This window comes from Copadichromis virginalis, linkage group LG13 (genome assembly GCF_057382275.1).
Source record: "Copadichromis virginalis isolate Kocher_CV1m ecotype Utaka linkage group LG13, C_Virginalis_male_GT1.1, whole genome shotgun sequence".
Lineage (NCBI taxonomy): Eukaryota > Metazoa > Chordata > Actinopteri > Cichliformes > Cichlidae > Copadichromis > Copadichromis virginalis.
Window position 1 is genome coordinate 8,409,685 of NC_140630.1, and position 17,687 is coordinate 8,427,371.

Consider the following 17,687-nt stretch of genomic DNA (forward strand, 5'->3'; position numbering starts at 1 on the left):
TCCTGTTTTAAACCCCCCCCCCCCAAAAACTTCATGTTTCCATTACCTATAATGCCATCTGTACATTTAGTAATTGCTCATCATTATGTGGGTAAGTTAAAAAGAACACTAGAAAAAGCCTTAAGTCTCAACTCCTTTAACAGTCTTTAACAAGTTGGACTTTTAACTACAGGGCCATTATTATTTGCATAAGTACAATTTAAGTATTTGCCATCATGCTCCTGGTAGACACCTATAATATAATACCCACTCACTAAGCAGCTAAATTATTGTCTAGATCAGGGGTGTCAAACTCAAATACACAGTGGGCCAAAATGCAAAACTGGAACAAAGTCGCGGGCTAACATTAATATTTATTGAAAAAAAAATCTTCCTCCAGATATAAGAATGAATCTTTTCTTATGGACTCAAACAAGTGTTGCTGAAAAACTGAATATGGAACAAGCAAAGCTTAATACTAAACAATATATATATTAGCTGTATAATACCAGTAGGCCAGTTCTAATAGTAATTTGGTATGGCTTTGCAGGCCAAATATAATTAGGCTGGGCCAGAGTTTGACACTTATGGTCTAGATGTTCCATGTCACTCAAAAGCATCCAAAACACAAACCTTGCCATCCACAACTTTTCAGCTTTATGTGTGCCAGGCTAAAGAAAGGCTATATACGTACCCATGATTGGTAAAATAATTATACTATACTACTACTACTACTACTACTACTACTACTTCGCCTCCACTTTGTGTCACTACCAGTAATTTTACCTTTCATCATTTGAAGTCATCCAATGTCATGGACTTCCTGTGGCATATAAAAACCTAATAGATTTGCTTCAGCCAGTTTGCTTTACAGGTGAAGTCACAACTGTGATTGGTGGAAAGTGAAATTAGTCATTAGCTGTCCAATCAACTTAAAACCAGACTGAGTAAATACAATCCTATTTAAAATAATTATTTAACAGAATAAACAATATTTTTTTCACTTTACTTGTGATTTTCCTTGAGGGGAAGATCAAAAGCTCTTTGAGGAGTGCCAATATTTTTCTACACTGTATGTGAAACAGTGCAGATGAATCATGTGACTGTGGAAACAAGTTTCCCAACGCCATTCTCTATAATGTGTGACAGAACCTTCCCTTCACCCCCTTCTCTCCCATGCATGCCCATAGGCTTAACGTCGTCTGGGTGGGACGATCCCGCCGGCTCACTGTCGGCACGGCAACGAGTGCTATCCTGGCTAACATCTGCTGCACGACCCGGGGCCACTCAGAATGGGCCTTAATCCCCACACAGCCATGTTGTAGGGGAAAACATTCTTTCCTTTTAGAAAGAGCAGACAAACAGGGACAGGCGGTGTTGCTGGTAACCTGCAGGCAACTGGCCTCTTGGAAGGACCTGGAATGCTGTCGGTTACGTGGCCCCCAATTGTGCCACGGCCCATTATGGCTGTGCAGAGGGGTGTGACCGCCAGCATCGGCAGCAAGTTGCCATCGCTGGTCCAGTTGGATGGATTTGGATTTTGAAGTTAATGAAAGGTGGTGCGAGTGGGCTTGCTGGGGTGGGTCAGAGGGGGGTTTGTGAGCCAGACTTGTTATGCTAAAACAACAGTTGCATTGATAAAAACAAATGTGAACCACATTCCACTCTGTCCTCTCCTGTGCGAGCTTGCCACCACGTCAACTGGCTGTGGGTCCAGGATATTGTTGCTGCAGCATTTCTGGTCATCCTTCAGTGAGTTTTCCATGCGTTGGTTGCCGTCAACAGCAGAGAGAACAGGGAATAAGTTTTCAGTGAGGACCCAATGCACAACATGTGGCAGTTTAGTGCCCCCTTGTGGGCATGGTAAAGAGAAAAGGTGCTCTGGAAGCACATAAATACACCTACAGACACTTCTAGCAAGAATCATTCAAAGTCATAACACGACAAGTGAACAACTCTCCCCTCCGAAACAAGCCGAGCCATGATCCTTCATATTACTGTTTCTGATAAAGATCTTCTCTGAGGAAATGAAGACAGAGCCCCATCAATCAGTCCATCAATTGCTGTGAAATATGTATTTGTCTTAATATAGAGTTTGATTCCATCAAACCCATTTCACGGACCATTTCCTTATGCAAACACCTCTGGGAGAAAGAGGAAGGGAGATTGGCAGAGTGTGAGTGAGGCTTGCTCACAGGAAGAAACACACCTCTGAGGATGGCTCGGTGTGTGTACATTATGAGATTTAATTGAATAGTTCTGCATCAGTGCCAAAAAGTTACGTTAGTGTGTTTGCAGAGGTCTGTGTTCTTATTGATTGAGGGCTTAGTTGTTGTTTTTTTATATCATCATCATCATCATCATCATCACCATCATCATTTTCACAGCATGCCAACATAATCAGAGTGCTTCTCAGGTTTCAATCACAGACAGTGAAAGCAACCAGCTCAAGAAATATCAGTACATAGGTAAGCAAAGTTATGACAGTCTTGTATTTTTGATTAGTTTTGTTTTCAAGTCAGACCTTTCTGTAAGTTTCCACTTAAAGCTGTTTTGCCCATTTCAGTTTAGTTAGAAAATGTTTAGCTATAGCTCAGGGTTTTTTTTAAGTTTTAGTCTAAATTATGCAAGAACTGACATTTGTCAGGGCAAGATTTAAGAACCTCAGAACAACACCTCAAACACACAAATTAGAAAATTATAGATGTTACTTTGTGGGTTAGATGAAGCCCAAAATTATGATCATTTTTGTTTTTGGGAGCGCATATGTGAGGATGGATGACTGCAGACCAAATCTAAAGGGAACAAATAAAGTAACCCAAACCTGAACATACATGTTTACTTATACCAAACATGTAGTTTAGTATGGTGACATTTCCTCTACATCTCATATTAGTTTTGCAAGTGCACCAAATCTTTAAAGTTGGGAGGGGGGTTTCTAAATATTTGTTTTGTATTAATTTCACATAAATCAAATGTTTTTACGCACCGATTTAGCTTTTATTTGAAAATATATAGGCCCGGACCTACAGCAGTTCAGGTGCAGATAATGGGAGGGAAATATGAAGTTAACATAAATGATTTTTGTGTAGGGGAATTAAAAAATTTGCTGGTACTATTATATTTACGACCATTTAATTAAAATTCAATTAGGATAATTTTTTTATTGTAAATAAAAGATTAAAATCAGTGGGGTCAGGGGAAGAACGTTAATTATCAGTGATTCAGAAGATCTGATCCACTCTATTTTATTTATCACAAAACAAAAGAGTGTTGTTGTTTTTTTTACTTTTAAAGCTAAAGCATAAATCGTATGTGGAATGTTAGGTTGAACTTTTAGTAAAAACTACACAATTTAAAAAAAAAAAGTTGAGAACAAATCTGGGTGTAGAATTCGAGCATTCACACATGACCTTTACCCAGCTTCTTTTTAACCATTTGTCTCTCTCTGTTTGCCTTTATGTGCAATGTTACCAGACTTTTAATATTTTATGTCCCACAATCCTTGCTTAGACATTAGGTAATACATTCTACATTAGGTAATCTACCTCACTAACACCATTTCCATGTACCCCTTTTCACAAACGTATGCTCTTCTTATACAGTGCTAACAACCCCAGTATATCATTAAATAATTGCCATTTTCACTTTTTTTCTTAATTGTCCTTACTTGTTTTACTTCACATTTTAAATTGTATTTCATCATATGGGTTTAAATGATGCATTGAATGTGTCTTGTATAATTTGTGTATATAATTGTGTATAATTGGTATGTGTATGTTGTGCAAACTGACCCCACGATTTTTTTTTTTAATCCACACCTTCTTGCTTAAAGCACACGTGACTGCTAACTTTCCTAAACTTTCCTTGTATATTTTTTGGAATAGGTTTAGACAATGCACTGTTGCAAAAATGGTTTTCATGTTTAAGACAACTGAGCAGTGCCGTGTTACGGCGTGGGTCTAGATTAAAAAAGGTCTGAATCCCTTTTCATGTCAAATTCCAGTAAAACTGACAGCTGTTCCCATTCTGCTGCCAGCCTGCTGCAGCAACAAGTGCTTTTGGATAGTCTTCAATACAAATCCATCAGCAGTTTTTTCCAAGTGCTGCGTGAAGAGTCATCTATGACTTACAGGTAAACTGTAGCCATATACTGACATCTAGTGAATTATTATGGTTACTGCAAATAATATCCCAACAGGATGGGGCCACACAAGTTCAAACAACACAGCACCTGCATGCATTACAGTGTGTAGATAAATAATGGAACAAACATCATCTGCTGCATCTGATCTAAAGCTTCATCAATTAATCTAAGACAGAGACATGACACTGCGGAGACAGATATGCCAACAAGTAAGCAAGGTGATGGCACGAGGATACAGAAATTGAATATGATGAGAGATAACAGTGACAGTGATGTAGTTATCTGCTGCGTATGTGTGCATGTGCACTCGTGTGAATGCAGCCCACTATCTCATGGTGTCTGGCGGTTCACTGTGAGGGCTATTTGGTCTAGCAGCGCAGATAAGAGGGTGATATAGAGGCCGGTGGGTGTGCTGGCTATCAGCCTCCCATGTAACAGGGTCACTCAGGTGTACTATGCGGGGACAAGTGGAGGAGCAGAATAAGGGGAGATAAAGTAGAAGAGGACAGAGCGGGTGGAGATGAGGGAGGTGAACAGGTGAGGGAACAAAAAAAGAGGAGGTGATCGAGTGGACAAAGGAAATGCTGACAAGCACTTATCCAGATTTTGAAATGTACTTTGTATGTGTGGACATATATGTTCATAAAATCTAGACATCACTGAGAGTGATCACACTGCACATGTGTGAGTGTGTTTTTGTGGTTTAAGATTTGTGCATGGGGAAACTTTCACACCTCTATTTTTCTTTCGGTGCTCCGGTTTCACCTGGCGCACACGCACACACACAAACACAGAACATCAGGCTGCTCTGCAAATAAACTGGCACCAGATATTATCATGTGTGCTGCTGCTTTTCTTGGTTTCATTCCGATTTCCTTTTAACAAAGAAAAGTATGCTAATCCCCTCATGTCAACCTGACTGTGGAGACTGCCATGGTAATAAACACGGGAGTGACAGCAACAACAAACTCCTCTGAATATGCGCAGTCATCACGGTCACGTGGCATGTCATTATAAACCTTTGGGGGATTTTGGATGATTTCAGTGGGTCAACAAGTTTGAGGCTGTAGGTTAGCTGAAAGGCAGGTGAATATCCTGTAAACAACATTATCACTGAGTTAGCAAAATATGGAGTTACTTCTAAATCAAGCAGGTAAAAGAAATACAACAAGGCAATGCTGACAAATTTCAGTAACAGTGTGATTTTGACCTAATTCACATAAAAATTAATTATCTCTAATATTAAACAATATTAAAATCACCTGATCGCACAGAGGTATGGAGTGGAACGCATGATATTAATGGCTTAACGGGGTATATTGGGCTTAAAATCAAAGTTTTCATTGGGTCAGAAGTGATACGGTAACTTATGCTGGACACAGACTAGACTGAAGCAGGTTATGCTCAGAGTTTTGATTTAAAAGTCAGCTGCAAATACCACATTTTGACGAAAACTTTTAACTATGCTTTTAATTATAACTATGAACCATATTCAGTCAAAAAACTTTCACTTTGTGAAAATGATATTTGTGTCTTTTTAATGAGTCCAACCTGAATCCATCAAGATTTAATGTTTTTCATACATCAAATGAACCGTTTCTGAGTTCTAATGGGCATCTGTAAGAGGGGGAAATCCATCAATCAATCCACTGAGAGGTAAAATACTTGTATTAACTTATTAATTCACAACAAATTTGCATTATTAGCTTTGCTTTTATTTATAAAGCTTATACAGTTAACAAACAGGAATATGGTTGCCATGAAAAGTTGCCATCTTTGGGTTCGTGGTTTAACTTAAAGCACAGTGCATCCTGGCTCCATCTCAGGTACAGTGGCATATATATCCCCCCCAGAAATCTCACTCCTTCATGTTATAAAATGGGAGGCAAGTGAAGAAAAAAAAAACTATATGTAAATAAGTAGACCATACAATATCTCACTTCTTAAAAAACTAACATAATACTATGCAGACATTGTGTTTAAACAGCAGCCCTACACAAAGCTGTGAAAACCTGTTTGTCCCTTTCCGATATCATTCAAAGACACAAGTACCTTTCACGCAGAGGGGTAAAAATCTTCCTGCACCTCAGAGGAGCACTGCCAGGTTGCAGCAGCTGCTTCAAACAGCTATGAATCAGGCTATCAAATTCAGAGCCTTTTGAGAAGAGAAGCATTGGTGTAGGCCTCTGTCACTAGCAGATGGGGCAGATTTAGGCTTTGGATAGAGAATTGGTGGTGGTTTGGGTTAATCTTGTGCCTTAGGCTTTACAGACACTTTTGGACTGAGGAAAATATGTGAATGTAATTTGATTAATTATTTTGACCCTTGTCCATCAGTCGCTAGACCGCTGTCAAGCAAGATTTCAGCTTTGCAAACTTTAGTCTGCAGCTGTGTGCAATCAAACATTATTGCAATGGAATAATAATTACAAAAATGTATCTTTAAGACAGTAAATTGGTATGAGGAGTATAAGATCGCTTTTCACTTCCAATTCCTATAAGATGATAAAAACAATTTTGCCACAGAAGTATGGATAAAGAATATGTCCACGTATCTGAGATGTTATTGATTGGTGCTGGACAAATTTATCCATTCATTCATCAGCCAAACACGTCTACTCATTGCAGTCTGTCTCTAATGTGGATAAAACTCCTGCTGTGTTTGTTCCAGTGCTTTGTTGCAGTTGTAGTTTACTTACTCAAAACCTTCTGTCCAGTTCCCAAACCAGCTCGATGGAGTTTAAGTCTGGAGAAATCATTTGAAACCTACTGTTTTTCTAGTCTTGGTTTAGGATAAAGTCCTGACCTGAAAGTCTATCCTTTGTTGCTTTACCTTTTCTCACAATTCACAACAGCACAGACTACAGCACTAGTTTAATAATACATCAGCGAGTGTAGTGGTCACACTGCCATTATACAGACAGATGATAACTTAACTTGAATTGCTTCAATTTCAATTTTAAAAAAGGGGGGGAAACTGTGATGTCCTAAAGCTTTTGACATCAGTAAGCCACTTTGTCATCCCTTACACGTCCAAATACGCCTACTCCTATCTACAAATAACCAAAACAATCCCAAATATCAAAAAACGAACCAAAACAAATGTGCTCAAACTATCAATACCTCAATCAGAATAATATACACTCACTAGTCACTTTATTAGATACACATGTTCAACTTCTCATTTGCCCAAAATATCTAATCCGCTAATCACACGGCAACAACTCAATCCGTTTAGACATAGACAATGGCTGATCTCCTGAAGTTCAGACCATGCATCAGAATGCGGTAGAAAGGTGATTTATTCCTACAGAATCACAAAATTGGATAATATAGGGTTTGTAAAACACTGCATGGTTTGATGAGTCTTAATTTCTGTTTCAACATTTGGACAGTGTGATCAGAACTTGCTGAAAATAAAATACAAACCACCTCATATCACCAGTTCAGGCTGCTGGTGGTGCTTTAACCCTGGAGAACCCATAGGGTCGGATCTGACCCCATGGGTGCTCCAGGGTTAATGGTGTTATGGGATAATGGGAATATTTTCTTTGCACATGCCCTTGGACACTGAGTAAACACCACATCCTACCTGAGCATTGTACCCAACTTCTGAATACACTGGTTTCCTGAGCATAACAGTGAGTTCACTTAACTCAAATGTTCTCCACAGCCATCAAATCTTGAGATGTAGTTCATAAAACACAGTGGTGTTTGGACTGGATCTAAGCCAAAACACCACTTTTGGATTGGTGTGGAATGGGAGCATGACATCATGGATGTGCAGCCAATGGAGAAAATCAACAATTAAGGCAATTCTGAAGGTAAAACAGGTCCAACCTGGTATTGCGTCAAAAAGCGATTAGGGAAAAAATAAAACTGAATTGAACTGAACAGTTTAAATATATATATCATTTTTTGATATGACTCATTTACTAGCAAAGTGTCTAAAAACAGGGGCTGTGAATGTAATTGGTATTCGGTTTAGTCTGGAGTAAGTCTGATACCATTCAGGTGTAACAGTATCTCATTTGCTTTTTGTTCAAGTCATGTAATGAGCCTGTAATGAAGCCATAAAATATTGATGCTCACGTTCAACCAACCGATCAACTTAAAACAAGATAGCAGAAAGAAACACTTCCCTTCCTGAGGAAGTACAGGTGAGAAGACTCACAACAGGAGAGGACTCGTTTAAAACAGATCATAACTTATATTCAAGCACAATTTAACAATAATGGGCAAATAAAGACACATTTAAAGACTTTCCTTTAAAAAATACTTCACTCTGTCATACCTTGGCTATGATAGGACCAGACGATTACTTTAAAGGCAAAAAACTACAAAAAGAATTTACATAAAGAACTATTAAGATTATTGTGTTAGCACAACTACAACTGAAGAACAATTTATGCTTAAAAAAATGCAACCTTTCATTTTATAAATTTCTGTTATATATTTAAAAAAACAAAAAAATTGTTAAAAAAAATGTATCTGTCCAACTTCAAAATCAAAAATACACTTTTTATAAGATATTTTAGTTACTGTATGCTATGCTTGGCACAACCCTGCTGCCAATACTTCAGTCTGGAAACGTTGATTTTAAAAGTATTATTCAATAAATCTTTGACCATTAGATTAAAGATAGTCACCCTCATACTAAATACTCATTAAATTAAGACTTAATTTATGTTAACTTAAGCAACTTAAAATCTATCTTAACCAACCTTTCAGTAGTCAACCCTTATTAGGAATTTCAGCATTTATTTTGAAATCTTAAAAATACTATTCATTACAAAGGCAACAGATTAAACACTTGTATGCAGAATGGATATATGAGTTTGAATTTGTAGATTAGAAAAAAAATGTTCAGGTAAACAGAAATGTTTTTCTCAATAAAATATTACTTTGTTATGCTTCGCTTTATATGTATTTAACATAGTGGCGCAAAACAGGTAATTGACAGATGTGAGCTCTGGAACCTAATGCACTGTGACAGTCAAGGATAAATGTAGTTATATAAAAGGAAGGAAACCTAAATTAATTAATTTTATTTTGGTTACACGGGTAACAAGGTTGCATTGACTCAGTCTAGTCAGAACATACTACAAGGGAAAAATGCTAAATGTATCAAAGAGGTCTGACTTTTAGTTGACCCATATTGTTAACACACAACTCAATCGTGCCATTTCGTCTTCTTTCGGGACGGTTCTGTCTTTTCCCTTCCCAGACTGAATAGGTTTCAGTATCAGGGTTGTGCATATACGGTGGGACAAAATTTGCAGAGGATAATTATTGTTCTGAGTTATTGCTGTATTATAGGAGAAATATGTCAACAAACACAGAAAAACAATAACAACAAAAGATTTATAACGTATTTTAAGTATTTTACTGTTAGTTGACATGCGGGGGGGAGGCTGTTTTGCATTTTAAATATTTTGGGACCACTTTTTCAACTACTAGGTTTACATTTTGTCCCAGTGCAGGTTTAATTTTACACAACAAATAAATGTTCTAGTATTTTGTGCATGAATTGTTTTCAAATTCACGTGAGACAACAGAAAATATCCTGCAATTGTAGAATGGTCCATAACACCGCCGCCATGAAGGACACGGGGATATCGAAAGAAGCAGGTTATTAACAACTCACCTCAATTATCTCATTGACGAGGGCTGCAGCAGTGTCTGTTCTTTCTCCACCCGATTGACTTCAGCGTTTTCTTAAACTTAATAGCTACTACAAAACTTTCATACTGACTGTTCACTACAGATAGATAGCAACTAGCATTAACGTAGACTTGTACGAACTGTACTATACCTCGATATATAAAGATAGTCTCACCTGATCATCTCACTGCTCTGCCAAATTAAATGCACCATCTGTTTGTCTGTGCATCTGTTTGCTAAGCTAATGACAAACTGCACTCACGCTACTAGCAAGGTCGCTAAGCAACGGTAAGCGAATCTTCCAAGGCTATGCTAACCAGCTAGCACAGTAAATATCGATATCATGGAGGAGCCTTTTTTATAGCATTGGTAACGGTACTGCAGTCTGTAGGATTGTTTATTTGCTTGCTAATACCTTTCTTGTTGAAGCTGGCTTATTTATGTAGCATTTGAAAAATACCTAAAAGACTACACAAACGATGAAAACTACAACTACATGGATCCTCAAGCTGCCGTTTGGCGATTGTAAGTGTCGTAATCAAAAGAGCTTAAATACGAGTGACCTCTGGCTTGAGCGACAAGTGGGAGAAACAGAGAAACGTGAGGGACGTCTTGCTTGTCTTGGCAGTATGGTGAGTAGATACAGTAAATATGTTGGTTAACTTATTTTTTTCTGCACTGGAGATTAAACTGATATTCACCCTGCTAATGCAGGAAATTCACAAAGTAAGGTATGCGTTGTTTCTAGCTCACGGCATGACGCAGCCAACCAGAGGACTCAAAAGTTGACTTTATTTAAAAAGTCTCCTTTCGTGTCAAAGTCACGTGACACTTTTCTTATTTTGGTTATTTTAAATTGATGCTATCGAATAAGTGTCAAAGATGGCGATGAACCTGATCCCCCAAGTATATACTCGTGTGTTATGCAACCCTAAATCGTGTCTGCAGGCACAGGGCTATTTTTGAACTCACCCCCTGCTTTACTAAATCTTTTAGACAAGAATGGACACCCAGCCCACGTGCAGCTCCAGTTAAACTTTCATGCTTGTCTTATGAGAGAATTCAATACTGTGATTGTTAACAGCAGATTTCTTCACCTTCTGTCTTGCAGGCTGAGCCTATTAGAGTTCTGGTGACCGGTGCTGCTGGGCAGATTGCCTATTCTCTGTTGTTCAGCATTGCCAAAGGAGATGTGTTTGGCCAAGACCAGGTAAAGAAGGGTTTTGCCCTGCGCTTGTTAAACACTCAGTTCTTTCTGCCTGTCACCAGGCGCACCCATAAAACTGACAGCTGGGACTGTCACAAATTTTCCAGGTCATATCTGGGATGACATTGCACATACTGTATGTTGTTCCTTTGGAAATTGATCAGGTTACACTAGCTTATTTATGACCGCCCAGATCAACCTGGACTGTCCTTGAAGTCAATGAAGCGGATCTTGTGCCAAGAGCACTTGATCCAATTGGTACATGGCTTAGGCCTTCCCATGCTGTCGCAGAGAACTAAGTCTCCCGCTGACATGTAATTGTATACAGGGGTTATTATGCAATTGCATTTAAATTCAGTTATTTCCTTTTTCTTCTGGCAGCCAATCATTTTGCTCCTGTTGGACATCACCCCCATGCTGCCGGTCCTGGAAGGTGTAGTCATGGAGCTGCAGGACTGTGCCCTTCCACTTCTGAAAGGTAGTCCTTTAATAATTGAGCAATGCCAGTGTGTGGGTTTTTTTTTTTTTTTTTTTTTTTTTTTTGTGGTGTTGTTTTTGGGTGTTCTTTTGTTTAGTTTTTTTTTTTGTATAGGCATTTTTTCTTTTTTTGACAAGTGGGATATTTGAGAGCAGAAGTAGCTAAATTATCTTTTTTGTTTTTTCTTTTCTTTGCTTTCAGCCTTTTCTATTGTTAATAATAGAACTGCCTGTGATACTTCAATACACTTAAATAAATTCTTAAACGACCATATGACAAATGAGATCTGCTGTTCCAACTCACGCTCAATCTTCCCATCGTTCATGAAAAAGAATGCCTTGCTGGAGGCAAACAATGGTGTTTTTATTTTTTTGTTTTTATTTCCATTTATACAGATACCATTTCTTCATGTGTGTGTGGATTTTTTTATTTATTATTATTATTTTTTTTTTGGCAGAGGGATCACCTTGTAAATGTTTTAATCCACCTTTCCTTCTATACCTACATATCCCAAAATATGATCCATGAGCAGATGTTAGCTAATAAGAGGAACCTACACCATTTTTGTTGGAGGTGGTGGTTTTTCTTGAATGCTTTAAAGATTTGGTTTGCACAAATGGGCTCGTTTTCTTGTATGGACCCAGTTTTTTTTTTTTGTTTGTTTGTGTGTTTCGTTCCTGCTGTCATGGACTCAGTCATGAGGCGCCACTATGTGCCATCTCCATTGTGACCTGGAATTTTTACTTTGCAATGGTGCTGTCCTTTGCTTTTGTTTGCACGGGGGCTGAAAGAGGCCCCTGTATTAGCCAGCCACGATGCAAAGACAACACCTCATGCACATCAAGACAAAGATAAATGCAGTTCTCATCAAACTGGTCACCATTTTTCTAAATCTTATGACTGCACTTTAGAGTGATGCTTTGTCTCAAACAATTAAAGAGTCAACACTGTAAATGTGAGATGCACAACACAAACAGGAAGGACTTCCTGTGGACCTCATGTTCTTTTGTTATAACAGTTTTAGGGAGTGTGTGTGTGTGAGCAACTTTTACTCATGCAACTTTTATCAGGAGCTGACACCATGTTCCCATATTGCAGTAAAGATCTGATGTGCCATTAATTTAAAAGGAATTCATTTTTTTCCAATTGTCACATTTGATTTGACTGCTTCCCTTCAGGAACAAATTCCACTATGAACTTAATAATCCCTCTCAAGGTTCAAAGTTGACAAATTGCCAAAGAGTAAAGTACTAAAAACCTATTGTCAATTAATTTTCTCCTTCTACAGAGATCATACCCACTGACAAAGAGGAGGTAGCCTTCAAGGACCTGGATGCAGCCATCTTGGTGGGCTCAATGCCCAGAAAGGAGGGTATGGAGAGGAAGGACCTCCTTAAAGCGAATGTGGCCATCTTTAAGAGCCAGGGAGCTGCCCTGGATAAGTATGCCAAGAAGACTGTGAAGGTAATTAGAAGCATATTTTCTGATGTAAAACACTCCCTTCCTGTCAAGTGAGCAAATTTGAAATAAACTTCTCAGCCTCTGCCAAATAGAAATGTTTCCTAAACATTTTGTGCTTCTGGGAAAAATGGCAAAATCCTAATGAAGTATTTCCTGATGCCAAAACATTTTTCCCTTCTCGGTGTTGCATAATACAAGTTTGCTCGATTTACTCATGATAGTAATAAGACATAAAATCTGCATGGCATATGTTTTTAAATTGGTTTATGTGTGTTCAGGTGCTGGTTGTGGGAAACCCTGCCAACACCAACTGTCTGGTTGCAGCAAAGTCTGCTCCCTCTATCCCCAAAGAGAACTTTTCCTGCCTCACCCGTCTGGACCACAACCGGGCTCGCTCTCAGGTACAGTCCTCTCACTTCTTTCACTTTCTGATGGTGGTCTCAGACGTTTGGCAGCCACATTGTTAATCTTGGCTGACTGCAAACCTGGCTTTTCTTCGTATCCTGTAGGTGGCAATGCGCTGTGGTATTCCAGCCACTCAGGTGAAGAATGTGATCATCTGGGGGAACCACTCCTCCACACAATACCCAGATGTTCACCACTGCAAGGTCAACATGTCCGGCAGTGAGCTGACCTGCTTTGATGCAATCAAGGATGATGACTGGCTTAAAGGCGATTTCATTACTGTGAGTTATTGATTTCTAGATGAAAGCATGATATTTTATAGCTGGAGTGTACTCGCACTCGGATGCTTTTGGCTGTGCTTGAGAAAAGGCCTATAATATAATCCTCATATTTTACTTCATTGTTCTATCTTTTCTTCATCCTGACACTCCTAATAAGATTAATGGTTCTGAACATTAGTGGTTACATTTGTGGTTTAACAATGCTCTTTTTTTTTTTTTTTTTTTTTTTTTTTTTTTTTTTTTTTTAAATTTGCACAATAGTCAGTTTTCCGGTCACTGTTCATGCGGGCAGATGTCAGTAAGACATGAAGTCCCTTTTTTAGGCTGAGCTGATATACTCACCTGTTTTCCAAGTCTATTTGAACTGCAAAATTATTCATCTGTATAGGCAAACAGTCTAATTTTATGTGGTTATAGGTTTGGAGTTCAGTTTTTCAAATGCCACATTTATTTTGGAGCCTTGAGCACCACTGACTAAATTTAAGTGATAATGGCTACAGAGAAGTCAGCCTTGAGCTTGCTCTAAAGACAAACTATAAGCACTTGTATGAGGCCCCTTTTCTGCTAGCAAACATGTAATTTTCCTTCAAGCAAAATATTTTCTGGAAGACATTCAAAAACATGTGGTTTTTTTTTTTTTTTTTGTTTGTTTTTTGGGGAACCAAAAACCTCAAAGATTTGCAGAATGGTCAAAAATCCTCAGGGTGTGTTTCCAAAACCTCCAAGTCATATTTGTTGGGTCTATCCTGGGTTCTTTCAGGTAGGTATGCCTGAAACAACCCTTACCTAGAAGGTGCTTGTCTCTAATCTTATTCTTCACACATTTTGTAGCAATACCCTATGTTCCTGTCCTTACCTGACAGCTTCACTGTCATGATCAGCTCTCTTCATTACAACAATCTCTGCATCGCTACAAACAGTGTACCGGTCCTTGTGTCAATCTGCCACTTATGAACAAAGGGAGAACACAATTATACCTTGTTGCTTGCAGTGTGCAGCACATGTAAAGCAGATATTTGGGGGACAGTAAGTATAGTAGTAGTAGGCAGGGGCAGCATTTACATGAGTCCAGTTGATAAAGAGAACTGATTCTCAAAATCAAACCTAGTCACAGAGCTCAATAACACTCCTGCATTTTCATTTAATGGCCCATGTTCTTACTTTGCAGACTGTGCAACAGAGAGGTGCTGCAGTCATCAAGGCCAGGAAACTTTCTAGTGCCATGTCTGCAGCCAAGGCCATCTGTGACCACATGAGAGACATCTGGTCAGGCACCCATGAGGTAAATCCTACATCTGTTTGTTATATCGGTCATTTGGGAATTTTTGCATGTTGCACTGTTCTGATAAGAAGTAATTATTCTGACGTTTAAAGATCCATTTTGCACTTTTTACCCCTCAGCTGTAAAAGCCTGCTGGGGTATTGTCATTGGGCAGACAGTGGCATGGACATTCAAGTTTGTGAATGCAATAACTGGAATGGGGTGATGTAGGCTTTTCATATTGATACCATAGGTGCATCTACTAAAAATCTCAGATGAGTTTAAAACTCAAGGTCAAAGGTCCTCACCGAAGATTTTCAAGTTTACACCATAGGTGCATCTGCTAGAACACTGAGGGGTAGCACTGGTGACCACCATTATTTTTGACATGTTAGGATGATGCCCCCTTTGCACCATTGATATTAATTTGCAACTATTTTGACAAACTGTAGGTTCCTAAATCTAACAAGATCCTATACTCAAGATGCACTGTAGCAAATTAGATTATTTTTCATTTATTTATACTTCCTTCATCGTAGCAGAATGATTGAGTTTATAAACTTGGATTTTTTTCCTGTGTGAAAACAAATCAAAACACTAGAAAAAGATACAAGAGAACTCCAAGGACACCAAAATGCATCACTACAAACCACTGAGTATTCAGTCTGGTCACTGGCCAGATGTGTCTGCGGCAAGTAAATGCAGAAAGAATGTCCTGTGTTCTGGACACACTTTGCATTCATTTCACAGATGGTTACTAGTCTGCACAGACCTTTGCACATCTGTAGTACCTGTCTGTCGTTCGTTCGACCGAAATCTGCATTCTACTATACTTGTGAGAACCAGCAGTCACTTGTGAGGACACACAACCCGGTCCTCACATATTTAAAGGCATGTTTGAGGCTCAAAATGTGGTTTTAGTGTCAGGGTAACAATTAGGTTATGGTTAGGTTTAGGATAAGGGTTAGGATTAGGCATTCATTTTTGATGGTTAGGGTAAGGGGCTAGGGAAAGCATTATGTCAATGAGGGTCCTCACTAAGGTGTGTGTGTGTGTGTGGGGGTGGGAGGGGGGGGGGGTTGTTTTTAAAAAAGCTCAAACTTGGACAAACAAGTAGTCGTTGTTTGTTTTTTGTCGTGGTCAGCTCAGGTTCACACCATAAACGAACTGCTCTGGAGTTCACTTGGAACCGTATCAAGACCACTTCCTCCAAAAGGTTGTGGTGCGGTTGTTTTGGTCCACACCTGAGTGCCATTACTGTGTTTTAACCAACACACATGAACCTCACCAGAGGGGTAAAACAAACCAGAGTTTGATTTAAATGGACTAAATGCTGCGGGTGTGAAAACGGCTTCAGATTTCTGACAGGTTACATATGGTTCTATTGTCAGTGATGCAAAGTATTTGGAAAGGCTGCATTTTATTTTAAATTCACTTTTAATGAGGTTTTTTCCTTTTTAAGGGTGAGTTTACCTCTATGGGTGTTTACTCAACTGGCAACTCCTATGGAGTCCCTGAAGACCTAATCTACTCATTCCCTGTCCAGATCCAGGTAAGCCTCGATCTCACTTTGTCTCCATTCTTCTAGCAGCTAGCATCATCTTTTCAGTGCAGCTTAAGACTAGCATTACCCTCCATTGTCTTTTTTTGGATGTGGATTTTATATTGAATAGGGTTTTTGTTGTTTTGATTTTGTTTTGTTTGTTTCTTTTTAAATTAAAGTTTGCATTAAATAAAATTTTGGGGATTTCTAGAAACATTATAGATCAAAGAACAAAACTGAAGGTACTTCTTTTTTTCAGAACAAGACCTGGAAAATCGTGGACAGTCTGGCAATCAATGATTTTTCCAAATCAAAGATGGATGCCACTGCAGCTGAACTGGTGGAGGAGAGGGACACAGCTGTGACTTTCCTTGGAGTATGACTAGAGCCTGCACAGCAGCACTTAGACAGCCTCAAAACTCCAGATGCACGCCTGTGATGAAGCACTCCACCAGCCCCTCCATTACTGTGTGCTTGTGTGTGAGCGAGTTGGTGCTTATGGGTGTAAAGTTGCATTTGTATGTCAAACGATGTGAATCTGATTGTTATTGTTATTCAAGATCACAAAAATGTGTCATACTTTTGACTACATATGACTGGGTAAGTTTAAGTCAAAAGCAGTTGTTGTACGTCATGATGCACAAGTATCACTCACCATAAGTATACAGTACACTGAAACTCCACTACTAGTTAAAGCTCTCTCCATTGTTTTTTTTCCCTTTATTGATTATTACATGGATCCTTTTTACAGCTAGTGAAGTCCTAAAACACTGGAATATTAACGCTGAGACAATTAAAAATAAATAAATTAATAGAAAAAACAATAAGTTGTCTGATTATTGATTTCCATACATGGATGCTGTCATTTTTTTCCAGGTTTTGGCAATACAAGCCTTGAGTTGGTAAACCTCAGCCACTAAACGTGTGTGTGTGTGTGTGTGTGTGTGTGTGTGTGTGTGTGTGTGTGTGTGTGTGTGTGTGTGTGTGTGTGTGTGTGTGTGTCACACACAGCCTTTTAAAGCACTCACAATAGGCTGTTTGAATCCCCTAGGTTACCAGATGGGCCTCAATGAGTCAATTCTGTTTAAGGATAATTTGATGCAAATGCTCGATTAGTTTGTGATCTGTAGTTGTGTAGTATATTTAACATATTATGTATGTATATAAAGTAACTAAAATTGGGTCCTATTGCAACATTTAAATGGTGTACTAACATTAGTTATGCATGCATATTTTTATTATGTGCTATTTTGCATAGTGA

At 38.7% G+C, this 17,687-nt stretch overlaps 2 protein-coding genes across 4 annotated transcripts in view; one reads left to right on the top strand and one right to left on the bottom strand.

The window, feature by feature from the left end:
* wdpcp (WD repeat containing planar cell polarity effector) overlaps nucleotides 1–10,029 on the bottom strand; it is a 92,931-nt gene extending 82,902 nt beyond the window's left edge. For 2 of the 3 annotated variants that reach the window (XM_085477116.1, XM_085477113.1), the window contains exon 1: nucleotides 9,774–9,833. The gene's annotated coding sequence lies outside the window, so the exon portion shown is untranslated. Of the gene's footprint in view, nucleotides 1–9,773; nucleotides 9,834–9,965 lie in introns of those variants that run through there. The other variant, XM_085477115.1, reaches the window with a different exon arrangement.
* Nucleotides 10,030–10,264: 235 nt separating this feature from the next.
* mdh1ab (malate dehydrogenase 1Ab, NAD (soluble)) lies at nucleotides 10,265–17,122 on the top strand. Its single transcript, XM_085477117.1, has 9 exons — nucleotides 10,265–10,422; nucleotides 10,902–11,000; nucleotides 11,379–11,475; nucleotides 12,764–12,939; nucleotides 13,215–13,337; nucleotides 13,446–13,622; nucleotides 14,791–14,904; nucleotides 16,346–16,435; nucleotides 16,686–17,122. Exons 1-9 carry the CDS (start codon nucleotides 10,270–10,272, stop codon nucleotides 16,806–16,808), a joined length of 1,152 nt encoding a protein of 383 aa, XP_085333243.1. The 5' UTR covers nucleotides 10,265–10,269; the 3' UTR covers nucleotides 16,809–17,122.
* The last annotated feature ends 565 nt before the right edge of the window (nucleotides 17,123–17,687 follow it).